The following is a 27161-nucleotide window of genomic DNA, read 5'->3' as shown; positions in this document are numbered from 1 at the left end:
TTCAAGTGGACTTCTTTAGCTTTTAATCGCAATGAGGCAAGATGTTATAGAAATTGAAAACTTTCTCGGCCTCGGTGCCAATAGCCTCATAGTCAAGACATAATTAATCCCACAGTCAAGAAAGTCTTGCGTTATCTCAGGTTATCCAAACAAATTAAGTACATTTTCTTTAAATATATCTTTGGGAAACCAGCTAACTTAATCAAGTTAACAGAAATGTGTTGGTTTATTTTGCTCTGCAGAGTTTCCATGGCAACTGCATCTTCTCAAGTGCTCATTCCAGAAATCAACCTTACCGATACTTTTGACACATTTGCATTGGACTTCTCCCGGGAGAAGAAGATGCTGGAAAACCTCGATTACCTCACAGGTAAGAGATGAATTTGCTCTGAAAGTAGTGAGTCTAGAAATGCCGTATCCACTCTTCATTTCCAATCGGTGGAAACTGCTTTCCCACGGCAGGACAGGTATCAAATCAAATGAGAAAATTATTCTGATTTTTTGCTTCCTCTTTCACTGATCTTGACAACCCTAATTCCAGGAGACCTTTCCATTTCACCTCGACCAATTTGCCTGCAGGTTACCATTCATGCTTCAAGTAGCTAATGGTAATTCCTGTTCATGGCTGCTTAAAAGGTACCGATCGCTCTGACATGGGTTTAAGAACAGAGAAATGTGAATTATCTTAAATTTGCTGACTTTTGGATGAACAGGAACAGATGCTTATCATTAAGAAATAAACGTGTGGGTGTGCATCGATGAAGTTGCACTATGTGTACATATTTGACAAATTCATAGGGACTATGGTGCAGTTTGTCTCCTACCCCTTGCGCCTGTCTCTGGTCAGGAATATTAAGCATCTTCTTAAGCTGTTAAGCATCTTGAGGAGCTTTGTAATTAGGTTTACGCTTGCGGCAACTGGATTTAGCTCCATATAACTCCAGTTATCCGGATGAAGACACTCAAAAAATCACACACTTTCACATGGAGTCATGAGTCGTTATTAAGTCAAGCTTTCACCTGAAGCAGTGTTAAGGTGTGGATAAGATGATAAGGACATATAATTCAGTTTTCCTTTGTTATTTTTATATTTTACTTTGGCATTATTTTGTACTAAACACGAAAAACACTGCACTAGCAGATCAGTGACTTCTAATACCAGCACAGACAAGGGCAGCGAACACTGGATGCGCCACCTCTCACGGGTCCCCCGCTATGTCAGTGACTTCTAATACCAGCACAGACAAGGGCAGCGAACACATGGATGCGCCACCTCTCACGGGTCCCCCGCTACGTCCCCCGCTGGCTTGGAAATATTTCCCCGTTCCTTCATTGTCGCAGGGTCTAAATCTTAAAACTTATTCCCCGGAGCTGTGTGGGAGCACTTTCACCAGAAGGAAGGTGGCTCAAGGGCGATTAATGCTGTCCTTATTAGTGATGTCTAGAAAAGTAAATAAATGAATTGGCAAGTAGAGAAGTAGGATCTGTGAGGTGAAGGTGTTTCCACAATGCTGCCAGGTAGTTACATTCTTGGAGTTTGGTCCAGCCATAAAGGAAAATAATCTGCCTGTCACGATGATGTGTGACTTGGGAGGATACTTTTTAGGTCCTGTTGTTTCTATGCACTTTCTTCCTTCACTGTGGAGCAGCTTTTGTGCATCAATGGTGAAGGGATTGATTATTTAATTCTGCAGGTGCATGGGAACTAAACCTGAAAGCTCCTGACAACCACTGTGGATATCGCACTGTGGGATTACCCCATTGCTCTATGACCTGGTCCTGAAATATTTATGTTGCTTGCTCATTACCAATCATCCATCTATATTGTTGCTTTCCTTAAAGCCAAGCAGTGGATTCATTTTGTGAAGACACCAATGGTCTCCTCAAACAGATCGCATGTGCGTCATGTATTATGTGCACTTATGCATGACCCTGCAGTTCATAACCCTTGTCTTTCCAGAGGCCTTCCTGTCACTGTCATGAAGGCTCAATTGCAGTGATAGAGTGGACTACCATCAGCAATGCAGCCTAAACACCAAGCTCTGACTAGGGTGATGTGTTGTATCACACTGGACATTGAGGGAAGGTGTAGCCACTTCTGGCCATACTAGCCCTCCAGGTTGATGGGGAAGTCTGCCATGTTCCATGCCCAGAACCTTGTTCTGCTTGCTGCTCTCTGGCACTGGAGAATGAGACAGAGTCATAGTCATACAGCATGGAAACAGGTCCTTCGGCCCAACGCAAATGCCGATCCAGGTACACCATCTACACTCGCCCCATCTGCCCACATTTGTCCCATATCAATCTAAACAGTTCTTATCCATGGACCTGTCCAATGTTGTTATACTACCTGCCTCAACAACCTCCTCTGGCAGCTCGTTCCATATACCCAATACGTTTTGTGTGGAAAAAGTTGCCCCACGGGTTCCTTTTAAATTTGTCCTCTAATATAGAATTGCCTTTCGCAGACGTGCACAGCAAGCTGCAAATCACTGTGGGTTTATTTCAGCCCCAACGTGGAAGATACCTGGCTCCTGGAAGTTCATTGCCACTGTAAAGCATCAGTGTCTGGGGAGGTAGTACCTACCCTGCTCTGGCACACCACAGCACAGCTCGGTCACCACATCCTTCCTCAAGGGTGGATACTTCAAGCGTCATTCTTTGCTGACAATCCTGTATGTCTTCCTGCTAGCCCCCCCCCCCCACCCTGCTTCCAGCGGCTTATCCTGCTATCTTTGCTCATTCTCCCTACCAGAATATTTCTCAGAGAATGGTAGATAAAACACCTAGTTTTGTGTCCTACTAGTTACGGGAAAGGCCAAGAAAAACTTCCCTCGTCCAGCACAAGACTCACTGAGGGATTTCAGAATATGTACTTGCACTGAACACTATAGAAACCAACTATTATCTAGTCTAAGAATCCTTTTAAATGGCACAGGTGGAGTGGTGTTGCTAAAAACTCCATTGGCATCAGCTACATTATTTACCTCCAGTTTAACACGGGCATCAAATGCTGTCTGGCATTGGTATCTCCCTGCTTTATAGCAGTGCAGCCAGTATTGGTGTTGCTTACACCAATGCCCTTCCCATTAAGTCTGCAATGATGACTTGCACCATTGAGGTTGTTAGAGACTGAATGCAAATGCACACGCTCAGCATTTAATTCACCACTCGCAAAACACAAACTGCTGCATTCAAGGGCCAACAATATATTGGATGAAATTGTGAAGAGTTCAGATTTTTGAATCATTAGTGATGATGAATTATCATCAATATTGGAAGATTTGGGAGAGCCAATTTATTCAGAATCACCCCAGTTTTCATATTTACTTGCTGCTGAAAACAATTTATGCTTTGATTTATCATGGAGACTGAGGGATTGGTGGGCAGTAATGGTATTTCAACACTAATTGACCAGTTAAGCATTTACCTACATTTTTCTTCCCAGCACCAAATCCGCCAGCAATCCGAGAGGAGCTGTGCACTGCATCGCACGACACCGTCACGGTTCACTGGACCTCCGATGATGAATTCAGCGTGGTGTCCTACGAGTTGCAATACACCATTTTCACTGGACTCGCCAACATCGTTAGTAAGTCCACAGTTGCATTAGTAACTATTATTTGAGAGATTAGAAGCAAACAGTCATGGTTGTGCCTAGCAAGTATAGGGTGGCATGGTGGCATGATGGTTACTGCTGTTGTGAGTTTGACCCTGAACCCTGGCACTGTCTGTTGGGAGCTTGCATTACCCTCGATGTGATGGAGAAGAAGATGTGCTTCTTGCCACATCCCAGAGACAGGTTGTTGGATTAATTGGCCACTGTAAATTGTCCACGTGTAAGTAGGTAGCATAAACACCATGGGGAGTTGCTGGGCATGTGTGAGAGAGAATAACTTGGCGGATCATGGGAAATCAGGAGGGGGGAATGGGATATTTGGGATTGCTCGAATGGGAAGCAGCATGGACCTGATGAACCATGTAACTTCAATGGCCTCCTTCTACGTTGTAGATCAAGTTAAAGGTTGTTTTAGGTCCCCAGTAGTATCACCCACCTTCTCAGATTGTCCAGGAGACTTTCTGTATCAAGGATCAATTTCCCTCCAGAACCTTTGGAGGAAAATGAGAGGGGTAGTAATTGTATGATAAAAGAAAGTGCTTGATTATCAAGAATCATTCAGTCAAAGGAAATAATCTATTTACAAATGGGAGAGGGAGGCAGATTTTGTAGGTAGTGGATCTTTGCATTAAAGTTGACATGCCAGGATCTAATGTTCAGTTGTTTGGAGACATGCTTGTATAGGAATTTACATCAATCATACTATACATAAAGATGATCAAGCCATTACACAAATATAACAGGTAGTGCAAGAAAAATATCTCAAAAGCCACGATGTGAAAAATGTATTGAACATGTCAATCTCATGAGCGCTTCAGCTAGGTGCTGCAAGTGTTGTAGTACATGTATTTGTAACTTTGTCGGCACCAAAACATGCGGCAGGGTGGCACAGCGGTAGAGTTGCTGCCTAACAGAGCTTGTAGCGTCAGAGACCCAGGTTCGATCACGACTACGGGTGCTGTCTGTATGGAGTTTGTATGTTCTTCCTGTGACCGTGTGGGTTTTCTCCAAGATCTTTGGTTTCCTTCCACGCTCCAAAGATGTGCAGGTTTGTAGGTTGATTGGCTTGGTATAAGTGTAAATTGTCTCTAGTGTGTGTAGGATAATGTTAATGTGCGGGGATCGCTGGTCGGTGCGGACTCGGTGGTCCGAAGGGCCTGTTTCCGCACTGTATCTCTAAACTAAACTATAAAAGAAAACATGACAACAATTGTGTACTGCCTAGGTGAGGTCTGCTACATAATTTTAACAGGTTGTATGCAAAACAAAGCATTTCACTGTATTCAGGTACATGTGACAATAAAGTATCATCATCGCCACAATAAGTGACAGTTTAGATTGAATGCAGAAGAGCTTCACAGAATCCCTTGGGCTGACTCCACACTTGTGGTCTTTGCAGGTTTGTGTAGCTCGGCAGACAGCTGGATGATTGTCCCGAACATCAAGCAGAACCATTACACTGTGCATGGCCTACAGAGTGGCACCAAGTATATCTTCGTGGTCAAGGCCATTAACCAAGCTGGCAGCCAAAACAGTGAACCCTCCAGGCTAAAGACAAACAGTAAGTTATAAAAACGGAACACTCATCACATCAGGCAGTGCTGTGGGGTGAGAAGCAGAGTTAAAATGTTATGCCACTCTCCTTTCATCTGCACTAGGAAGCATTACAACTCTGATATGTTTTAAGTTGCAGAGAGGTTGGGAGGGAGTGATGAGAACCAAAGCCTGTGAGAGGATGGAAATCAAGGGGAAATGCATGACACAAGTGGAGGTCTTAATAATCTGTCTTGAGGAGGTGCAAATAGAAGGAGATAAATGAAGACAGATGAGAGAGAGAGAGAGAGAGAGAGAGAGAGAGAGAGAGAGAGAGAGAGAGAGAGAGAGAGAGAGAGAGAGAGAGAGAGAGAGAGAGAGAGAAAAAAACATCGTTGTAGCTATGGAGGATGTATGTGCCGTGGGACATAAAACACTATTGTTGATTGTGAAAGCAGTAGGTTGTGTTGGTTTTGGAAAGTCTTGCAGTGACAGAATTCTCTTGAGATGATATTTTTGCACTTTGGTTTGCTGGGATTCTGGTAGAACACTTGCATTATGTCTGCATTTCCCCAATACAAGAAACATCAATCCCCAGAATGCTAACCCCTGTAAAAGTAATCTAAAGTCTGCACTTTGATCCGTTGTTCCATTGAAAGCTAACAACATAACCAGACTAAAAAAAACATACCGATCTTTTCATCCTTGGACTCCTCTATTGCCAGAGTGAGGCCACATGCAAACTGAAAGAATAGCACCTCATATTCCGCTTGCATAGCCTATAACCCAATGGTATGAACAGTGATTTAATTTTTTTTAAAGTAAAACATCCCCCCCAACTTCCCCTTTCTTTGCCGTCCATCCTCTACACACCCACGCCCATTTCCCCCACCATCTTCCATCTCTCTCCCAGTCACCCTGATCCTTTCCCCTCCTTCATCATCTCCAATCCCTGGCTGAAAGGACAATAGACAATAGACAATAGGTGCAGGAGTAGGCCATTCAGCCCTTCGAGCCAGCACCGCCATTCAATGTGATCATGGCTGATCACTCTCAATCAGTACCCCTTTCCTGCCTTCTCCCCATACCCCCTCACTCCGCTATCCTTAAGAGCTCTATCCAGCTCTCTCTTGAAAGCATCCAACAAACTGGCCTCCACTGCCTTCTGAGGCAGAGAATTCCACACCTTCACCACTCTCTGACTGAAAAAGTTCTTCCTCATCTCCGTTCTAAATGGCCTACCCCTTATTCTTAAACTGTGGCCCCTTGTTCTGGACTCCCCCAACATTGGGAACATGTTTCCTGACAAGCCAGTGAAGTACAGGCCAGTGACCATGACTTCAGTGTTGGGTAAGTTACTGGAAAGGATTCTGAGAGACAGGATCTACCAGCATTTGTATAGGCAAAGATTGATTAGGGATAGCCTGCCCCTCTTTGTGCATGTCAAATCTTTCTCACTCATTAAATAGATTTTGGACGTCACCAGAAAAGTTGACAAGGGCAGTATGGTGGACATTGTATATACAGACTTTAACACTGCCTTTGAGAAGATCTTGCATAATAAGTTGGTCTGGAGAGTCAGACCGCATTAGATTCAGAGTGAACTAGCCAACTGGATACAAAATTGGCTTGGTGCAAAAAGTCATTTGGCAGTAGTAGAGGTAGTTTTCTGACTGGAGGTCGGTGACTAGGATCCACTGTTGTTTGTTATTGACTGTTTTACTGACAATGCAATTGACATGGTAAGTAAATTTGCGGATGATAACAGAATCTTTGATATAATGGACAGTGAGGAAGGCTATCTAAGTTTACAAAAGGATCTGGAACAACCGGAGAAGTAGGCCAAAGAATGGCAGATGGAATTTAACTGATGAATGCGAGGTGATGCATTTTGGTACATCAAACCAAGGCACGACTTACATAGTAAATAGTAGAACCCAGCAGTTTGTTGTAGAGGCAGAGAGACTAAGGGATGCAGGTACACAGTTTCCTGAAAGTGCTGACACAGATAGATAGGGTAGATTTGGCATGGTTGCATTAATCAGTAGGGTATTCAATGCAGGAGAAGTGATGTTGTGCTACCACTATGTGGGACATTGGTGAGACCACATTTGTGCGGTTTTGATTGCCTTGCTGTGGGAAGGATGTCATGAAGTTGGAAAAGGTGCAGAAAAGATTCATCACAATGTTAGCCGGACTCTGGGAATAAGGAGAGGCTGGATAGACTGGGTCTTTATTCCTTGGAGTGCAGAAGGCTGAAGGGTGACCTTACAGTATGAACATCATGAGAGGCATAGATAAGGTAGAAGGTTATGGTCTTTTCCCCAGGGTAAAGGAGTCTTAAACTAGAAGACAAAGGTTTAAGGTGAGAGATTTAAAACAGACCTGAAGTCTGTTCTTCACACTGCAAACTCTATGACTTGCTTCACACACTGCAAACTCTTTGACTCTATAAGAATTAAGAAATTTAGATTTGTTTTTTTTTGCTCAAGGTTCCAGTGTCTGCTATCTTGTGCGTCTCTCTGACTCTATTGTTCACATTTTACCTCCTTGTTCAGGATTTCCTCACGAGAGGAAAGAGCTGAGGAGCAGGGATGTGTGATGTGCAACATATGGAGGAACATAAGGTCTTCATGATGTAACGTTGTGGTTGGCATGTGTGCTCCTGTAGGCATGCAAAGAAAGAGAAACAGATGTCACCATGAATTTACAGCGCACACATGCCCTTTGACTCATTCGCTTGGGGTCAAGTCGCCAATGAGAGGAGACGGGAAGGGAGACAAAATGGTCAGAAGTATTAACAGCCAGAGAGGCCGAGCAACAGCAGGCACTACTTAAAGGAAAGATCAACAGAGTTCCGCAGAGAGGGTCCGTGAAAGATTGATCTGCATGGAGTAAATAAAGCCATGAAGATTAAAAAATGATGCCACAGAATAAATATATATCACATGCATAAAGAGTAGATGGGATTATAAAAGAGAGGTGCTTGGAGAAATTGAAATGAAAATATTAAATGAAATTAAACGAAAGCATGCATTTATGTAATGGTTTTCAGGTTGTTCTATTATATTTAGTGCTTTTAAAATGTAGCAACTGTAATTACACAGGAAACACAGCAGACATGCTGTGCATGGCAAGATCCCACAAACAACTGGATAACGACCAGGGAAGCTGGGTTTTGTGGTGTTGATAGAGGGACAGATGTTAGCCGGGACCTCAGGGTTAATTCTTCTGCTCTTCCGTGAGGTACTGCCATAGGATCTGTTACACCCACCCGCAGAAGCACACCTTCTATAAAGGCAGCACTCATGCATCAATCTGGAGTTTTGTGACTGGCTCTGTGAAGTTTCTCTTCGATCCTTAATCTTATAACACAGGAGTGAGAGTACAAGGAGCTGGGCTTCAACTGCCACTTGACAAAATGCACTACAGTCACATGAATTATGCAAGAAGCGACTAAGTATCTCTGTTCTCTCCCACCGTATCTGTTTGTGTCCATAGATTAAATTAATTGCAAAAAGATGCAAAGTGCTGGAATAACTCCAGGCAGCATTTCTGGAGAACATAGATGAGTGATGTTTCAGGTCGGGACCCTTCTTTAGACTGATTGCGATAGTGGGAGAGGAAGAAAGCTGGAAGAAAGCATTTTTCTTGCTGCACTTACTCTCATACACACAGATCAGCTTGCATTAATTAGACAGCACCAAAAGCATTTTGTCACCTGATCTCCACCACGTTACAGACATTCCGTCTTCTCTCTATCCCTCCCTTCTCTGCAATATAAAACACATTTGTTTTCTCACCTTCCCAGTTCTGATAAAGGGTCTTTGATCAGAAATGTTCATTCTGTTTCACTTCTATACTTGCAGCCTAGCCTGCTGACTATTTACAGCAGCCTCAGGATTTATTTCGGATTTCCAGCATCTGCATCTTTTGCTTTACGAATGACTGGGGTAGTTTTCAGGGAGATGGCACATACATCAGAAACTACTTTGCAGAAAGAGAAAATGACACTGGAAAGAGTCAAGAGAGATCCCACAAAAAGTGTTCATATCTGACAATAGAAGCAAACTGGTCTAAAAGGCTCTGGGTCCTTCTAGACTGTGCCTGCAGATATAAAGAGACCAGGTACATGGGAACAGGGAAATGTATACAAATATTCAGCTGAGAAATGAGGTGCCAGCAAACTGATGTGGTCACAAATCAATCCCTATTTTCAAAAGGGTGATAGAACTAAGTGAACTAAGCATTTGCTTTTAGTCAGGGTCAGAAAAATACTGTGGTGAAGGCTGAGATGATAACATCTTTTGGGATGGAGACCCATCAGCCCACCGGCCAACATGTCCCAGCTACACTAGTCCATATCCCTCCAAACTTGTCCTATCCATGTACCTATCTAACTGTTTCTTAAATGTTGGGATAGTCCCTGCCTCAATTACCTCCTCTGGCAACTTGTTCCATACATTCACCACCCTTTGTGTAAAAAAGTTACCCCTCGGGTTTATATTTCATCTTTCCCCTTCACCATAAACCTATATCCTCTGGTTGAAAAGTAATAAAAGCATTCACCTTGAATACCTGAAATTTTTTTTTGCACCAATTTTATTGAATTCCTTGAAGACATATCAGAAAGTATGGGCAAGGATAAAGTAGTGAATTTACCTGGCCTGTCAGAAGACCTCTTGATAAGGACTCTCAGAAGGGACTCGTGTGAGCTTGTGACAGGTAGCAAACTAGGCTGAAATAGGAATACAGAAGTCAGTGTGTATAAGAAGGGAAGGCTTCCAAACTTGGGGAAAGAGGACTGGAAAGAGAGAATGCTGCAAACATTAGCAGGTCAGGCAGCTTCTGTGAAGGGAGAAACAGTCAATGTTTCAAGATCTTAGATTCTTCATCATAACTCCAAAGAAAGCTGCTGTTGTGCTGGGAACCAGGTTGTTCATCAAACGTATGTGACTTATACCAAGAACTTGGAGGTGCGGTGTTGAAATCTACGGGTGATGTCAGATTGAAAGCTGAAACAAAAATGAGGGGATTAAAGAATGGGAAGGTAAAGAGCTTGAATGAAAGGATGAACAGAGGCAAATACAATTCAGAATTGGGAAATATTTGGCAGGTTCATTTTCATCAGAGGAGTAATCTTTAAACGGTAAGAATATAAATGGAGTTGAGGAGCAAAGAGATTTGGGAATGCTATGCATTAAGCAGTATTACTTAATGAAGTTAAAAATGAGTGGGGTTTATCTTTCCAGGATAAGATTGCAAGATAGGAAAGATAATGACAAATTTACATGTGAGCCTTGGTTAGACCAGTTAGAGATTTTGCTGGAGTTTTAATTCAACGGAGATTTACATAGACGTGACTCGAGACTGAGAATGCTTTGCTTTGAGGAGAGAAGTCCTAGTAGATGTGATATGAATCTCAGAAATTGTGAAAGGTTTGGATAGAATGGAAATAGAGAAATTCTTTCCTCTTGAGTCTGGAACAATGGAGCATATATCTGATGACATAAATTGATCAAATGAAGGGTTTCCTTTGCAGCAAAAGCTTTCTCAAGAAAAGGGGAACGTGTTTATATAGCATTTTTTTTTCATAGCCTGAGGATATGTCAAAGCACTTCATAATAAAGAATGAATTCTGTGGTAAAAGTTCAGTGGAAAACATGGCAGCCATTTTGTGCAAAGGTTCGCAAATATACACAAGATGAAATCCAGATAATCTGTTCCAGGGATCTCTTGTGAGGGAAAGAGGGATGACATAAAATGATGGAGTAACTCAGCAGGTCAGGCAGCATCCCTGGAGTACATGGATAGATGACACTTTGGGTCAGGACCCTTCTGACTTCAGTATTTTGTGTCTTTCCTTGGTAAACCAGCATCTGCAGTTCCTTGTTTCTACAATATATGTGTATGAGTGGCAATAAATAATTACAGGACATGTAAATAGTAGCACAGCCAGACTGGCCAGAATGGCCTATTTTGAGAATGTAACTACTGTGCATATAGGTTTTGACAGTTTGTCCTTTGTACTTCCCAGCAACTGTTGTGTTGTAAAGAACTGCAGATGCTGGTTTAAATCGAAGATAGACACAAAATGATGGAGTAACTCAGCAGGACAGGCAGCATCTCCAGAGAGAAGGAATGGGTGACGTTTCGAGTCGAGACCCTTCAGACTGGTTTAAGTTCGGTCTGAAGAAGGGTCTTGACCCGAAACATTACCCATTCCTTCTCTCCAGAGATGCTGCCTGTCCCACTGAGTTACTCCAGTATTTTGTGTCCATCCCCAGCAACTTTTGTTCGTCCATGCAGAGCACATCTTTCTTATCTTACCCAGGTGCTACGCACTGTCTTTCTATCAGAAAGAACTGAACAGTGCTTTTCGCCATTTGGCAAGTTAAATCCAAAACGCAACAGGCAAGATGGGTGTGGATGGAGAAATTGGGAAACTGGGATAGGGTAAATGCATAGTGTCTTTTAATGAGAGGGGAATAATTTAATAGGAGGAGCTTCTTTTCACACAGAAGGTGGTGGGTGTATGGAACAAGCTGCCAGAGGAGGCAGTTAGAGGCAGGTACTATAACAACATTTAAAAGACACTTGGAGAGGTACATAGATAGGAAAGGTTTAGAGCGATATAGACTAAACGGACCCATTGGGCCCAAACCTCTCCTGCATTGGTGCAGCACCCGTTCCTCCCTCACGCCCCCTCCCCTCTCCCCCACCACTCCCCTCTCCCTCCCCCTTCCTCTGCTACCTCCCCCCTCCCTCCACTCCCTCCCCCTCCCTCCACTCCTCCCCACTCTAACCCCTCCCCTCCCCCTCCCCCAACTCCATCCCCCTCAACCCCCTTATTCCCCCCTCTCTCCCCTCCCCAACCCCCTCCCTCCACCCCCTTCCCCTCCCCCCACTCCATCCCCCTCAACCCCCCTTATCTCCCCCTCCCTCCCTCCATCCCCCCCACGCTCCCTCCCTAGGAGATAGATTTAAACTTTAAAATGTGAATAACTTAAAAAATATAACAATGATTTCAGTGAAACTTCTTCCAAGGGACGACGATGAGTAAGGTGGGCCTGAAATTGTCGCGCTATCATGTACCGTTTTGGCTGTAGGTCAGGAACAAACAAACAAACAAGAGTTTTAATATATAGATGGGCAAAACACAGGCAGTCGGGAGTAGTGCAAATGGGGCATCTTGGTCAATGTGAACGTTGAGCCAAAGGGCCTGTTTCCATGCTGAATAACTCCAGGACTCAAGTCACTCTTCAATCACTCTTCAAAGATAGTAAATTAAAAATCACGATGATTGGTGGCTGGGAACTGTCCCATGTGAATTTTTATATTAACAGCAGAGTTCATTTTCAACCATTTTTTATGTGGACATTAAAACCCTTGCCAAGAGTTTGTTTGAAGGATTGTAACAAAGTTGGAACTATCTTGGCAGCCAAATAAATGGATTGATTGTGATATGACATAGGTTCCAATCTTATTCTGGTTAAAGCTACAGAAAGGGATTTTGGTTTCCTGCTTTTTTTATAATGAACCAAGGGAATAGAATTTGCAGGTGTGATATATGCTTATGTGATATTGCAACTACGTCAAATAGCAATACAACCAAATTGGCTTAATGCTAAAGTGGATTGGGTTTAAAATTAGATGTTCTTACTGAACTTTCTGAACAGCTTTTATTTCCATTTTACCAGACGTGGGGATAAAAGGAACTGCAGTTGCTGGTTTACAACAAAAAAAAACGAAGTGCTGGAGTAACTCAGCAGGTCTGGCAGCATCAAAGTTCTGGAGAAGGGCCTAACCGGAAACGTCACCTATCCATGTCCTCCAGAGATGTTGCTGGCCCGCTGAGTTACTCCAGCACTTTGTGGGGTATTTTAAAGATGCATGGGCCCTGAATCTCACACTTTTAAATTTGTGGGTTGATACTGAGACATGGTGTGATAGTATTCTAGCCTCAGAGCCAAAAGCTGTGTGTTGTTGAGACAGAATACATGAGCTAATGGCCTATGCTGACACACCGAAGCATTACTGAGGGAGAGCTGCACTGATAGAGCGGCAGTCCTTTGGATGAAACATTAAGCCAAGGCTTTTTCTCATCTTGCAGGCAGACACATACGTCCTCCATTATTTTGGGCAGTTGTTTTGCTGCGAGCCTGAGTCTGGATGCTTGTCAGGTGCAGTGCACCTAACCTGCACCACATTCACCTTGCTGTCAGCTCATCGTGCAGCCCAAGTGGCACCAACAGCCACTCCTTTCTCCTCTCTTACCCTCATCCCCACACTTAGCAGGTCTGAAAATCTGTCCCTGCAGTCTTGAGCAATATCCTGTCAGTTACCAACACCAAAGCCTCAGTTGACAAAAATGTACAGAACCTTTTAAACAGGTGAGAGTGTCACCAACACCTCTTCCCGTGTCAGTTAGCTCCACCTGCCATTACTGAGACACACCCCCAATCCCAATTTACTCCCCAAATCACATCACCTACTCAACGAGCTGCAGGAAGCCCTGGATGTCTTGCAGCGCTGTAATTGAGAGGAGGGAGCAGTCAAAGGCCATAGGTGCAAACTCTCTAAATCTGTGCTCTGTGCCTTTCTCACAGGCTTCGATCTTAAGACGGTACTATTGAATTATGCTGCAGACATCCATCCATTAACCACCCTTGCCAACACTGCAACAAAACAGTCTAGGGCATGGGTCAGGCAACATCTGCAAAACAGAGTTACCATGTCCTGTTGATGACTTCTTATTAGCACTGCGAAAAGTCTGAGGTGCAGCAAGAAGAGCAAGGGGTGGGGTCAGGGAGAACTGAAGGAAAAATGTGAAGCGGTCGAGGACAGGAAAGATTAAATGAGAGAACAGGGTGATAGAAGCTGGTAAACAAATTTTAACACAGCGTTAACTAAAAAGGAACTGCTGCATTCACCCAAGACTTGGAACTGATTGTAAAGGGGCAGAATCATGGCAAGGAGAATTTCAAGGAAAACAGGAATAAAATCCCAAATGCCTTCCAAGAATAAATAGTTTCCCACTGTGGAGCACAGACCCAAGTTTGCAGTCATAACCTGGCTTCTGAGACGTTTCCCGAAGCTGAGCTATAAAACGCCAGCTTCTGCATAATTAATGGGCTGCCCTCACATCCTGGGCCACAGTTTCACCCTGTGACTTGGGATGCTCCACTGTAGTTTTATCACAGGAGGGGAAGTCTGGGTGGGGATGGTTCATGGAGATAATGACATCTAGAATCAAAGTGGCTGAAGGCAAGGCCAACAAAAGCAGTACAAAACCAATGAGGGTGGCGCGAGAGGCCAGGTTAATGGAATCGGAGGATTTGGGTTAAGGGAAGAGGATAGCCAGTGAAAACAAGCATGTTGGCATTTGGTGAGTTAGCATGCACATGGCAGAATTTTGGGTGAGCTGAAATGTGGATGAGTTCAGTGGACATTGGAATTGTTTAGTGTTGGAAGTATGGCTAAAGGTTTCAGGCTCAGATGGACTGGGATTGGAGTGTAAGTGGAGGGAGTAACTCAGCACCATGTTAAAAGTTTGGCACTGTCAAGTGCATTGTGAGCAGTGGCTGGGGAGAAAGGTAGAATTGGTGGTGAGGGACCAAAGTTTATTGCAAAGTATAAAACTGATGGCTTCATCGCTGCACAATCTCGCATTATGTTCCATTGATTCTAATCCAAGCTTGGAGCAGCAAAATGGTGGAACTACTTCCAACAAGCCTTCCAACTAAGCTGAACCCTTCACCTGTTGGAGAAGAGAGCTTTCAGCCATCTCTAGGATCCTCTGAAATATCCCATGAGTCTTGCATATGCAGCTGCATTTCTAATTATGCTGGATTAAAGCCAGTCTATGTACTCAGACCTGGTTAAGAAAATAATAAAACTATTCTGTAGTGGGTAAACTATTTGTTTTTTATTTAACGTCCAAATTTAACCATTTGCTGCCCGACTGATGCTGGTATTTTGGACTAAATTGGTATTTTTTCACTTGTTTCTGGAGTCAGCTTGGGATAAGCACAGAATGACTGCAATGATGAAATGAAGCTCTTGTGGTGATTTCAGACAGATTGTTAAATTGGTTTGCGCTAGTCAGCCTTTGAAATGTGCAGGATTCTTGCGTTTTGAGCTGTCGTAGAGTCAGAGAGAGCAGAGAAAGGCCCTTCAGCCGACCATATCCATGCTGACTATCCTACACTCAATTTCTGCACTAATCCTACTATGTCCTACCTATACTCCCCTCATCTCCCTCAGCCTCCACCAGCAACATCCAGTTGCACGTCTCCAGGATGGGTCAGTTGGCTGCTGTGGATTGGCCCCGGAGCCTGGGGGGAGTGGTGAAGTCTCATGCCAACGGTTCATAATGTCCATTTGGAAAGACCCCAGAACTTTCTGACTTTTCCTTGTGGTGTCCGATGGGAAGCACTCTGCCTTCCTATCCCACTCAAACTGGGATTGCTCCTTCTCCCCCTTACACCACCCTCACATAGTCAATACATAGGCAGGTTCTAGTCAATATAGCCCCAATAGGCCTGGCCAATGTCATCAGTTGACTTGATTTACTCTGATGAGTTGTCAAGTGTCAGAGAGTCTAGAGTTTTTAATAAATTAATAACTCGAATACTGGTGCAAAAAAAGTTGTGATTAGATGTGGTGTCGCCATTCCAGCAGCTTTCCCCAGCTCACTTCCATGCACCTTGACACCCCCACCTGACAGACATTGAGAGGCAACTGGAGGGATTCCAGTCAATAGCACAGACTTGTTGTGACGTAAGCAAGTGAAGGTTATTGATCTAATGCTTGCTCCAGGGTGATAAAAATGCTGCAAATCGCATTTTTCATCAGGTGAGTTACCTGCAGTTTACATGGACCAGCAGTAAAACACATTACAAGAACAATGATAGAAATGCTAGAGATTCTCAGAGGGTCAGACAGCACCTGCTGGAGAGATAAGAGTTAACCATTTAGATCCATGCCCTCACATCAGATTTATTACTGAGCCTAAGCAGATGTTGCCTGACTTGCTGAGTGTTTCCAGCATTTTCTATTTTATTTCAGATTTACAGCATCCAGTTTTATGCTTTTTGTCATGTTGAACATGACTGCTTTATGCAATGTCTTTCACAACTCCAAAGTTCTGTACAGTCAATTAGGAAAGTGGAGTAACTTATGTAAGTAATTATGGGGAAAATATGACAGCCAGTTTACAATCAACAAACGCATATACGGAGTGACTAGATACAATCTTCCAAGATGGCAGTGGTAGAAGGTGAAGGGGAAAATTGGCGGCTGTGAACTGTCCCCGAATTCACCTCCTGCACCCTCAGAAAGTGCCCCAAAGTTCCATTGTTGGCTCAGGAAGCAAGGCACGGGAGTCTAGATGCACGAAAGCGGAGCGATTAGGGGATTGTGGTGGTCGCAGCTCATGGTATTGGCAGAGGAGGCTGCAGGAGGCCTTGCAGCAGCAGGGTGAGAAAGTGGATCGAGCAGTCTGCACGGAGCAGCGGCAGAAAGAGCCAACAGCATTGTGCTTGGCCAGGCCGACTCTATCTTCATTGATCCAGTACTGCCAGGATTCCAGGCATGGAAGTGAAAATATAAGAAATTGCACATTTCCAAGACTGAAGTTTTCAGACTTAAAAGTTGCATGATGGTGCCAGAAAATGGCAACTCTGTACAGCACTAGAAGAGGATCTATCGTGCTCCGTAATAGCATGATTTGAATAGATAGCATGTAGAACAAGCTTTTCACTGTGTCTGCACACGTGGAAATAATAAATTAAACTAAATGATCAATTATTTAACAGCAATAGGGGCTTGGGAGTTCTCTCTAATAGCTGGGTTAAAAGTGGGAACTCCACTGTTTTCTTCTGAAGAAGTCCTAGGATCATTTGAATCAATCTGACAGGGAAGTCATCTCAGATTAGCATCACTACAACATCAGCATATCTAACTCCTTTTGCATTGCATTATGTGACAGTCTAGGCTTTGAATTCAAGTGTGTGAGATGCAAACTCATTCCAGATTTTCTGCCTGTTTTGCCTCACAGATGAGAATGCCATCCATGGAGTTAGCACTCTGGAAAGTCTACAGCTCCTGCTTTTATCTAGTCACCCAGCCATTCAATGCCTGAGAGAAACTAAAGCACAGTGGAAGTTAGTGTGGGAGGGGTGGATTGACTTCCTGTTAAATGTCTCAGCTGTTCCTCACTTCCATGTTCTTGCACCGATGACAACTTTGTCCTTTGTCCCTTCAACCCTAGGCCAACCGTTCAAGCTGGATCCCAAGTCTGCGCACCGGAAGCTGAAAGTCTCTCACGACAACCTCAGCGTGGAGCGGGATGAGAGCACCTCGAAGAAGAGCCACACCCCAGAGCGATTCACCAGCCAAGGGAGCTATGGCATCACTGGCAACGTCTATATCGACAGCGGACGACATTACTGGGAGATTCTCATTGGAGGAAGCACGTGGTGAGAGGCAGATCTACACCTTGTTATTTCACAAGGACAATTAAGCTTTGCCCTATTCTTGCTTATAACCATTAACAGGTTCCCCCTCAATTTCACGATGACTACTGCGTGCATTCATTAATGCTGGGCCACAATAGAACCTTCTAAAGTAATTCATTGAAAATTTCCCTCCAAACCACATGGGCCAGCAGATGTATCAGTATTCCTTCATCATTTCCAGGATGATCCATGTTCTCCCTGGTTCCCCTTCTGCCCAGCACGGCAGGAAAACATGGATCTTCACTTCTGCCGGGACAATTAGACATGGGCAATGAATGTTGGCTTTGCTAGTCAACCACGTCACAAACAATGATCGATGTAAAAGACATGCTCTGACCTCAATTGGGGCGTAGCGGGAAGGAGGCAGCACGAGTCAGGGCCTGATATGGTGGGTTTCACTGGCCCGTGATGGCATGGGGCAGGTGAGGGGGTTCACTCAGTGCAAGGAAGTGGTTCCCATCAGTTGGGGAATGGCACAATCAGTTGGTGGGAAGGGAGTGGGGTTATTAGGTATGAGGCAAGAACAGAAAGGGGCCCATATTTGAGGGGCTTGGTGGAGGATGCCTACCCACCCACAAGGAATTGTTGAAGGAAACACCTGAAGATCCCAACTCTCCCAGTGAGTGTCGACCAGGATCACATCCTGAAGTCTGGGTTGATCTCCATTGGGATGCTTGCTTCCAGTGGGTGTGGCCCCACCACCCATACTATGTTGGATTCCACAATCCCCTCCTGTTGTGCAAGATAATTCATACTGTCAGCTGCTACATAAACAGTTACTAGGAAGCATGGCCAGACAGGTAAATCTCTCCACTGTCTCAAGACCCTCCTCGAGAAATAATGAGACCGCGTTTCAAGCACGCGGTGGTCCAGCCCCTACTGAAAAAACCTAACCTAGACCCCACCTTGCCTAGCAACTACAGACCCATTTCCAAACTGCCATTCCTGTCAAAAGTCCTTGAAAAGGCAATTCTAAACCAATTAGTGCCCTACCTGCACCAATACACCATCCTGGAAAGTTTCCAGTCAGGTTTCAGAGCCCACCACAGCACAGAGTCTGCCTTGTTGAAGGTACACAACGACCTGCTTCTCGCCATCGACACCGGCGACTGTGCAATCCTGCTCCTTCTCGACCTCAGCGCAGCGTTCGATACAGTGGACCACACCATCCTTATTGACCATCTCCGGTATGCGGTTGGCATTGATGGCACTGCCCTGAGCTGGTTCGCTTCGTACCTCAAAGATAGGAGTTTCGCCATCAACATAGGCAGTTATTCCTCTGCTCCAGCTAGCCTCTCCTGCGGAGTTCCACAAGGCTCCATCCTAGGCCCCATTCTCTTCTCTCTATACATGCTCCCCCTTGGCCAAATCATTCAAAGGCACGGCATTTCTTTCCACTGCTATGCCGATGACACTCAGCTTTACCTCCCCCTGAAACCCAACCACCAGTCAAATTTAAACAGCCTCTTACATTGCCTTAAATGTTGGATGGCACAGAACTTCCTCCAATAAAATGAGAGCAAGTCTGAGGTCATCCTATTCACCCCCCCCCCCCCCCCCCCCGACTCCATCAAATTGATAACAGGCAGTCTTGGAAGTCTATCCTGCCTAGTCAAACCGCATGTCAAAAACCTCGGCATGATATTTGACTCTGCATTAAAATTTGATAAGCAAGTCAACGCTGTGGTAAAAGGCAGCTTCTTCCAACTTCGAACCATAGCTAAAATCAAACCTTTCCTCCAATTCGACGACACAGAAAAAATCATTCACGCTTTCATTTCCTCCCGCCTAGACTACTGCAACTCCCTATACACTGGGATCAGCCAATCTTCCCTGTCCCGCCTGCAACTGGTCCAAAACGCCGCAGCGAGACTCCTGACGGGTACCCGTAAAAGGGACCACATCACCCCGATTCTGGCCTCTCTCCACTGGCTCCTGTACGGTACAGAATCAACTTCAAGCTCCTCCTATTCACGTATAAAGCCCTAAATGGACATTCCCCCCCCTACATCAAAATCTTCTAACCCCCCTCTCTAACTCCAGGTCCCTCAGGTCGGCCGACTTGGGGCTACTCACTATCCCGCGGTCTAGGCTTAAGCTCAGGGGTGACCGCGCTTTTGCGGTTGCAGCTCCTAGACTGTGGAACAGCATCCCTCTCCCCATCAGAACTGCCCCCTCCATCGACTCCTTTAAGTCCAGGCTCAAAACCTATTTCTACTCCCTAGCGTTTGAGGCTCATTGAGGAGGCGCTGTGAACTGTTTGTGTGCTACTGTATGTTTCATTTTTTTTTCCTTAGTACCTAATCAGATGTACAGCACTTTGGTCAACGTGGGTTGTTTTTAAATGTACTATACAAATAAAATTGACTTGACTTGACTTGACATGATAAATGATAACTCCTGCTCCTGATATGAAACAATGGAAACAAACTCATTATTCTCTCTGACAAAGCCTTGCCCTTGATCCTATCCCATTCCTCCGTTCACTGACTGATACAGAGAAACAATCCTGTTGTAGCCCCGCTCACCATTTTCCTGATTACATATGTCACCTGACAATTGGAAGGCCATTTCAGTCCATTGAGTCGAGGCTGCCTCACGGATTCAATCCCATGCTTCCACTAATTGTCCCTGTATCCTATTCTCCAGACATTCCATTCCATACCCCCTTCCCCCTCCCCCCCCCCCCCCAACACCCAGATTCCACATGCAATTTTCAGCAGCCAATTAACCTACCAACCCGCACTTCTTTGGGATGTGGGAGGAAACCGGAGCACACGGGGAAACCCACGTGATCACGGTGAACTTGTGCAAACTCCACACAGCCAGCACCTGAGGTCAGGATTGAACCAATGTTGTGGGAGTGCCACCTGCTGAGATACTGTGGCATCCTCGATAGCTGCTTGACCATATGAAGGATCACGGGATGCAAATCTTGCCTTCAGGTTACACCCACCCAGCCAGCCAGCCAGCCAGCCAGCCTCTGGAACGTGAGCCATCAGACCGTATCAAGATCAGATATCAGACCTTATCAAAATCTGCGACCACTGGAGGCATCCAAGATCAGGGTAGCAAACGCAATCACAAGGGTTGGCAACATGCTGACCCATACACCATACACATTCCATTCTGACGATAAAGCTGCTTGGACCCAAAATGTAACAAAGGCTTGAACTAAAAAGAATGTGGGGAAACTGGGCAGCAGATTCTATCTGAAACCATGGACATAAAATTACTTTGAAATAGCTAGAAACAGCTGTATCAATATATTACGATCTTCAAAACAGTGCTGGAGCCTTTGAAAGGCTTTTTGCTCCTACCTTCATGTTCATAAAGCAACAACCTGTCCCTTAAGAGGACAGGTGTGTCTGAAATGAGATTGGGGATTTTTTTTTTCTGACCTAAATTATTTTCTCAGAATAGAAACCTGTCTAATCTGGTTAAAGTATGTTGGTGCAAAGTCATCAAGATAGGTGGGAAAGCTGCCCTGTAAATTCAGGCTGGACCAATGTCCTCAGGCTTTTCCTATCACCTCCCACCCAACGGGTGCTGTCTGTATGGCGTTTGTACATTCTCCCTGTGACCGCACGGGTTTTCCCCGGATGCTCCAGTTTCCTCCCACATTCTAAAAATATGCAGGTTTGTAGGTTAATTGACTTCTGTAAAATCTCTCTAGAGTGTAGGATAGAACAAGTTAACTGGGTAGTTGTCGGACGTCATGGACTCTGTGGGCCGAAGGGCCTGTTTCCACACTGTATCTCTAAACTAAACTCAACGCAGCAGAATTCATCCCTGTAGTTCTCTATGCATCGACACAATTACCAGCGAGGTATATCCTTGACGGAGGTAAGGATGAGGTGAGGTCGATGTGTTGAGTGCTTGGTCCCTGTGCTGTGAGTTCTATGCAAGATGATTTAATGTGAACTGTTACAGTCAATGGTAGGGCAGGAGGTAAAATAATCACTGTTTCCTTCCAGGTATGCGATCGGGATTGCCTACAAGTCTGCACCGAAGCACGAATGGATTGGGAAAAACGCCTTCTCCTGGGTATTCTGCCGGTGCAACAACAGCTGGGTGACGAGGCACAACAGCAAGGAATTTCCAGTGGAGCCTTCCCCTCACCTCCGACGGCTGGGCCTCCTGCTGGACTACGACAATGGCTCATTGTCCTTCTACGACGCGGTTAATGCTCAGCAACTGTACACCTTTGACATTGCCTTCATTCAGCCCGTATGCCCCACTTTCACTGTGTGGAATAAATCCCTCACTGTTTTAACTGGTCTGCCTATACCGGACCACCTGGACTGCACGGAACAGATATCTTAAGAAGCAAGGTGGGGGGGAAATGAGGACCTTGGTTCCTAGCTTTACAGTGAGAGTGCTTTGCACAGCTAACTGGAACTGCCTAATTGAATCAGACTTCATCTCACTGTCCAATTAGAGCTGGACCTAAAACATACCTTATGGACTCCTCCCTCTCCACACCATCTTAGTTTATAGGTATATTTTCTTCTTTTTCTCAAAAGGAGTTCATTATTTCTACATGGTTACAGGCACCACTTAAGGTGATGCATGCCTTGATCGATCTTCAACTGATCTGAGCTAGAAAATAAGAGCAACGTATTCAGTTGCTGTGTTTGGCTAAAAAGTTCCTTCATTCATTTTGGGCAGACAGATTTCACTATATTCATCATAAATGTGAACATTTGATTGTGTTGTGGAATGCACTTAAGGTGTACTCAAAATTGAGTATTTAGGGAAATCAACTTTAAGGATTAGGATTTGAAGTTAGATAGTTTGCCTTCTATTTTTTTCAAATGTCTTCATAAATGTGTAGGGTCACATTGATCTCAAATTCTCAAACGACCCAAATGAAAACCTGTTTCTCAGAACCTTTTCCAACGTAACTCAGATCATCTTCTCACGTTCACGCTGTCATCTCACACTTCTGCGCATTTTATTCCATCTAGGTTTTATTTATTCTGTTGATTTCCTATAGAAGAAAAAAAGATAGCTTTGAATCACCGCGTATGCATCTCTCCATCTCTAGATTAGTCATCAGTAAGTGAAAAAGTGGATTGAATTGTTTCTGTGAATGTCAAGTCAGTTGAGGCTGTTTTTGACAACCAGCAGATGTACCAGTGTAATTCCTGAATCTTTATTTTTAGGGACAGTATATTGGTTGGGTGTCCAAATCCTTTTGCTGAGACTAATTGATAATTCTAAAATCAAACTTCCTTCCAAACAAATCTCTGCAGCTGTGTTAACAATAAGACTTTAACATGACTAAATAACAGGCCCTTGTAAAGTTTTTTTTCTGCTTGTCGAGTCATTTTAGCCTTTCTCCATCTACTCTAGATACAGAAATTACACTTCAGTCTTTACAGCTCCATGCGCTGCTATCAGATTGTAAAATGGCTGGGGATGAAATGATATCCATTCAGATCCCTAACATAATTTGACCCGTAGACATTGACCCTGTCCTGTGAGCATGATGGATGAAAATCTACCCCCTACCCCTTAGAATAATATAGTTACCTACCTGTACTGGCCCATGGGCACGCCCATGCTTACTTTCACATTAAACTTTAGACCCAGAGGAAGATAACCCTGTTACTGTTCAACATCTAGCTCTAACACTCCCTTGCTTTGTACTTACTCTTATATAGGGGAAATTTATAAGTTATTTATATAAAATGATTTTTTTTTAATGAAAATTATTAGAATCCTTTGCTTTTGCACATTCAATGTTTACTATTGTATTTATGCTTAGATGGTTTGTTGGAAATTTGAGAAATATGTGAAAAAAGAAAAATTATGGTTTTCCCAACAGGATTATTAAGAAATATTGATTGAGAAGCTATTGTTGAGGACAGACTGTGCGGTGAAAGTATAATTCTGCTGATTTGTAAATTATCTATCTTAAACAGAAACCAAACAGTGCTGAATTGGATTTAAGGAGACAACATCCCATTTCTATACTTCTGCTCATCGGTAATGGACATTGACGGTATAATTGTACAAAGGAAAGAAACTATTTCTTCTTGCAAAACTTGCATTTAGATCCAGAGAAGCTAGCTGGGCTGAAGCTTCAATAAGACATTAGATTTCAACAGCCTTTCCCCAATGATTAACCTTAGCAATAGTATTTCATTTAAAGTATTATTGGAACGTAATAGATTATGTGTTTCCTTTCTGACTGTGGCTCCTTGTCCCTCCTGGTAACCACATATCTTACCACATTGCCTTTACACCAGAGTGCATTTATACAGCTCTTTATTTGCAAAGGTATGCATGATCATTTTTTTTAAAGAAATCAGAAGAGGAAATGGGGGTGGATGTAATTAGAAACTTTATTCCAGAGCCTGATCTTTAGAAGCTGAATGGCGTCTACCATCAATCCAATATTAGAAACAATTAGACAGGTACATGTATACGACAGGTTAGAGGGATATGGGCCAAAAGCAGGCTGGTGGGACTTGTGTGGATGGGACGTGTTGGTTGGTATGGGCTAGTTGGGATGAAGGGCCTGTTTCCACACTGTATGACTCCATGACTATTATCACAATTCTGTAGGTCTCAACCCAGAGAAGGAATAGTGAAACAGCAAAGTATAGGGATAGTATAATGGCATCATTGTGGTGCAGAAGTATAATTATATGAGAATGTGACAAGAACTAAAAGAAAACTGTAGATTTACTTCCTGAGTCTGTAAGTCAAATCATTGCCATTGCAGGTACTTTGAGTCAGGATTGGGACCTCAGGAAAGGTAAAAGACAAAATTACATAAACATGGCTCATATTCAGGAATATAGAGAGCTATGGATGGTCATATTGTGATTTCTAAGAGGATTTTGATAGGGTAGATATGGAAAATATATTTATTTTGGTCAAGGTGTCCACAGGCTGGCAAACACAGCCAGAAAACTTGTCCTGGGCCTTTTTAAGGGTGAAATAAAGATTTTTTTCACACGAAAGGCTGCACAAACCAGAACTCCCTCACTCACAGGTCAGCTGGGTGCAAACGTAAGGGTCAGTTGACATTTCTAAGACAACAATCAATAGATTTTTATCAGAGAGTTAAACGAAGTTATGGGATAGATTTACCGTAAACTGAATGAATGGGGAAACAAGCCCAAGGGTCCAATTAGTTCCAGTTCCCATGTACACTAAATATGCTATTACAATAGGTCATTGAAAGTTGTAAAAGGATATGGCATTTAAACCGGTCAGCTGGAGATTAAAAGGGGTATTGTCTCTTTAGATTTTCAATCAGCTTCAATCAATCCAATGTTCATCTGTACCCTTACTGTTAGAATTTTATGTAAAGATGATTTTTAATTTCAAGTAAGAATGTGTTTTAAATGAGCCGGTTAGGAAATGGAATAAGAATGTGCACGAAATGCAATAATCCTCACTGCAGAATTACGCACATTTTTGTGCCTTATGCTCTCTGTTTCAAAAACAGCAACACAAACCTGGTTACTGTGACTTGAGTAAACCTAAGCCTGTCTGTTACGGACCATGGATATTAATTCCAGCACACAGGTACATGAAATTCCACGTGATTCCACACAGATTCCACGTGAAACTCCTGAAAGGTGGTGCCAGGCATTGAGATGCCACACGAGGAATTCCGATCAGAGCGATGTTATGCCATCGTGAATTCGCAGAGAACAGTGTTTAAGAAGCTGCACGTTTCATCATTGAATTCTGGCAACACTTCGAAGGTGATAATTCTTTATTAGTGCTTGTTGACCAGTGGATGACAGCCAAGCGACATGGACACAAAAAAAACAGGGTGTTTGGAGTCCAAGAACTCATTACTCTATAAACGGGTGTCAAAAGGTCAAGGGAAAGGACTTGCAATATCATGTTACAAATCCTGCGTGTCATTGAACACCTGAGCGTGAACTGTAGCATTCTGAGATGCCATGGAAACAGGTAAAGATCTGTGTAAAGACAGTGCCACAGAGACTGCTGTTGAACTGTGTCAGTGACTCTGCTTAAAGACTTACTATCCTTCACTACCACAAATAACCTCTGGAAAGTAAACCAGGGAGTGACTTCACATTAGAGTTGGACTCTGAAGTCAGCCTTTCAGTTTGAGCTGGTCCGTCCCTTTCTAAGGCTTGCTTTTAATTAATATTGTCGGTAATTCAGTCGACATTTAACAGTTCAACTCTTAAAGCTGCACCTCACCTTGTTTTGCCAGCATGGAAGCAATGTGCAGTGACTGGAGGAACAATTCTATGTATTACTGTTGACAGACACCGTCATACATCACCACCCATGTCCAACCGTGGCTATTGATTATGTTTTTATTCTTTTACAATTTTAATGGAGTGGCCTGTTTTATCTCAAAATATTTCGCAGTGCTGAATTCAATGCCTGATTCCGGAATAAAGAACTAGTCGTGTCAAGCCAGACTTTCATCTCGGGTTTTGTTTCTCAACCTTAAACCAGCAGCCCAGGGTTTTTTAATAAGGTTGGTATCAGAGAAAGGGTGTGGTTGCAAGTTTCCTGAATCTCGGTTGGCAGACTAATTTAGAAACAAAGAGTTGTGAATTTATGCCGCAGTTCTAGACCAGCTGGAAGTCCTGAACTTCCTCATCCCTGAGCTGAAGAAGAGCTACACTCTGGAATGTGGCATTCTTTGCCCTCACTAGCTGTCAAAAAAGGATTCCAACTCTTTAGTTTAATTTAGTTTAGAGACACAGCGTGGAAACAGGCCCTTCGGCCCACCGTGTGTGCGCTGACCAATGATCACTCGTTCACAGTAGTTCTATCCTTTACGGAAGCCAATTAACCTACAAACCTACACGTCTTTGGAGTGTAGAAGGAAACCGGAGCACCTGGAGAAAACACCCGTGGTCACAGGGAGAACGTACAAACTCTGCACAGACAGCATAAGACAGACAGCGTAGTTAAGATCGAACCCAGGTCTCCGGCGCTGTAAGGCAGCAACTCTACCGCTGCGCCACTATTCCTCTCTTCATTGGAAAGAGTGGATGGTGCTGGAGGCAGAGGTGGTGGATCCCAAACACCCGAAGCAACATTTCGCTAAACAAATCAGTAAACTTTATTTGGTCAGTGTGCGGATAATCAATGGTCAGCACAGACTAGGTGGGTCGAAGGGCCTGCTTCCACACTGTATCTCTTAAACTAAACTAAACTTACTCTCTTTGCTGCAAGTGGACTCTGGCTCTCTGTAAATACACTGGGGCTTTTCCTTCATCAGGAAGATGACTTCTGTTTCAAATATTAAGCCAGCTTTAATTTACTTTAAATTTCCAGCATTTACACCTGTTTGATTTTCACTCCAAAGTTTTTTTCACTCCCAAAGCAACACTTTATTGTCAAACACAAGAACCTTTTTTTAATGCAGGGTCAATTTCTGAATAGTTCCGTATTTCCTTGACACAAGAGCATGGCATTCAGCCCATCAATTAGTTGACACTTGGTTTTTGCAAAATGGGGTTTGCTGT

The 27161-nt window shown here is 43.8% G+C and overlaps 1 protein-coding gene across 3 annotated transcripts in view; it reads left to right on the top strand.

Annotated features, from left to right (window-relative positions):
* LOC144598892 (E3 ubiquitin-protein ligase Midline-1) overlaps positions 1-26082 on the top strand; it is a 266261-nt gene extending 240179 nt beyond the window's left edge. For all 3 annotated transcript variants that reach the window (XM_078409460.1, XM_078409458.1, XM_078409459.1), the window contains exons 6-10: positions 243-370; positions 3449-3592; positions 5019-5180; positions 17427-17634; positions 21651-26082. In XM_078409460.1, the coding sequence (XP_078265586.1) occupies positions 243-370; positions 3449-3592; positions 5019-5180; positions 17427-17634; positions 21651-21999 (991 nt within the window). In that variant the 3' untranslated portion in view covers positions 22000-26082. The remainder of the gene's footprint in view (positions 1-242; positions 371-3448; positions 3593-5018; positions 5181-17426; positions 17635-21650) is intronic.
* Positions 26083-27161: the final 1079 nt, after the last annotated feature.

This window comes from Rhinoraja longicauda, chromosome 12 (assembly GCF_053455715.1).
Source record: "Rhinoraja longicauda isolate Sanriku21f chromosome 12, sRhiLon1.1, whole genome shotgun sequence".
NCBI classification, from domain to species: domain Eukaryota; kingdom Metazoa; phylum Chordata; class Chondrichthyes; order Rajiformes; family Arhynchobatidae; genus Rhinoraja; species Rhinoraja longicauda.
This window is presented reverse-complemented; position numbering and strand designations above follow the sequence as displayed.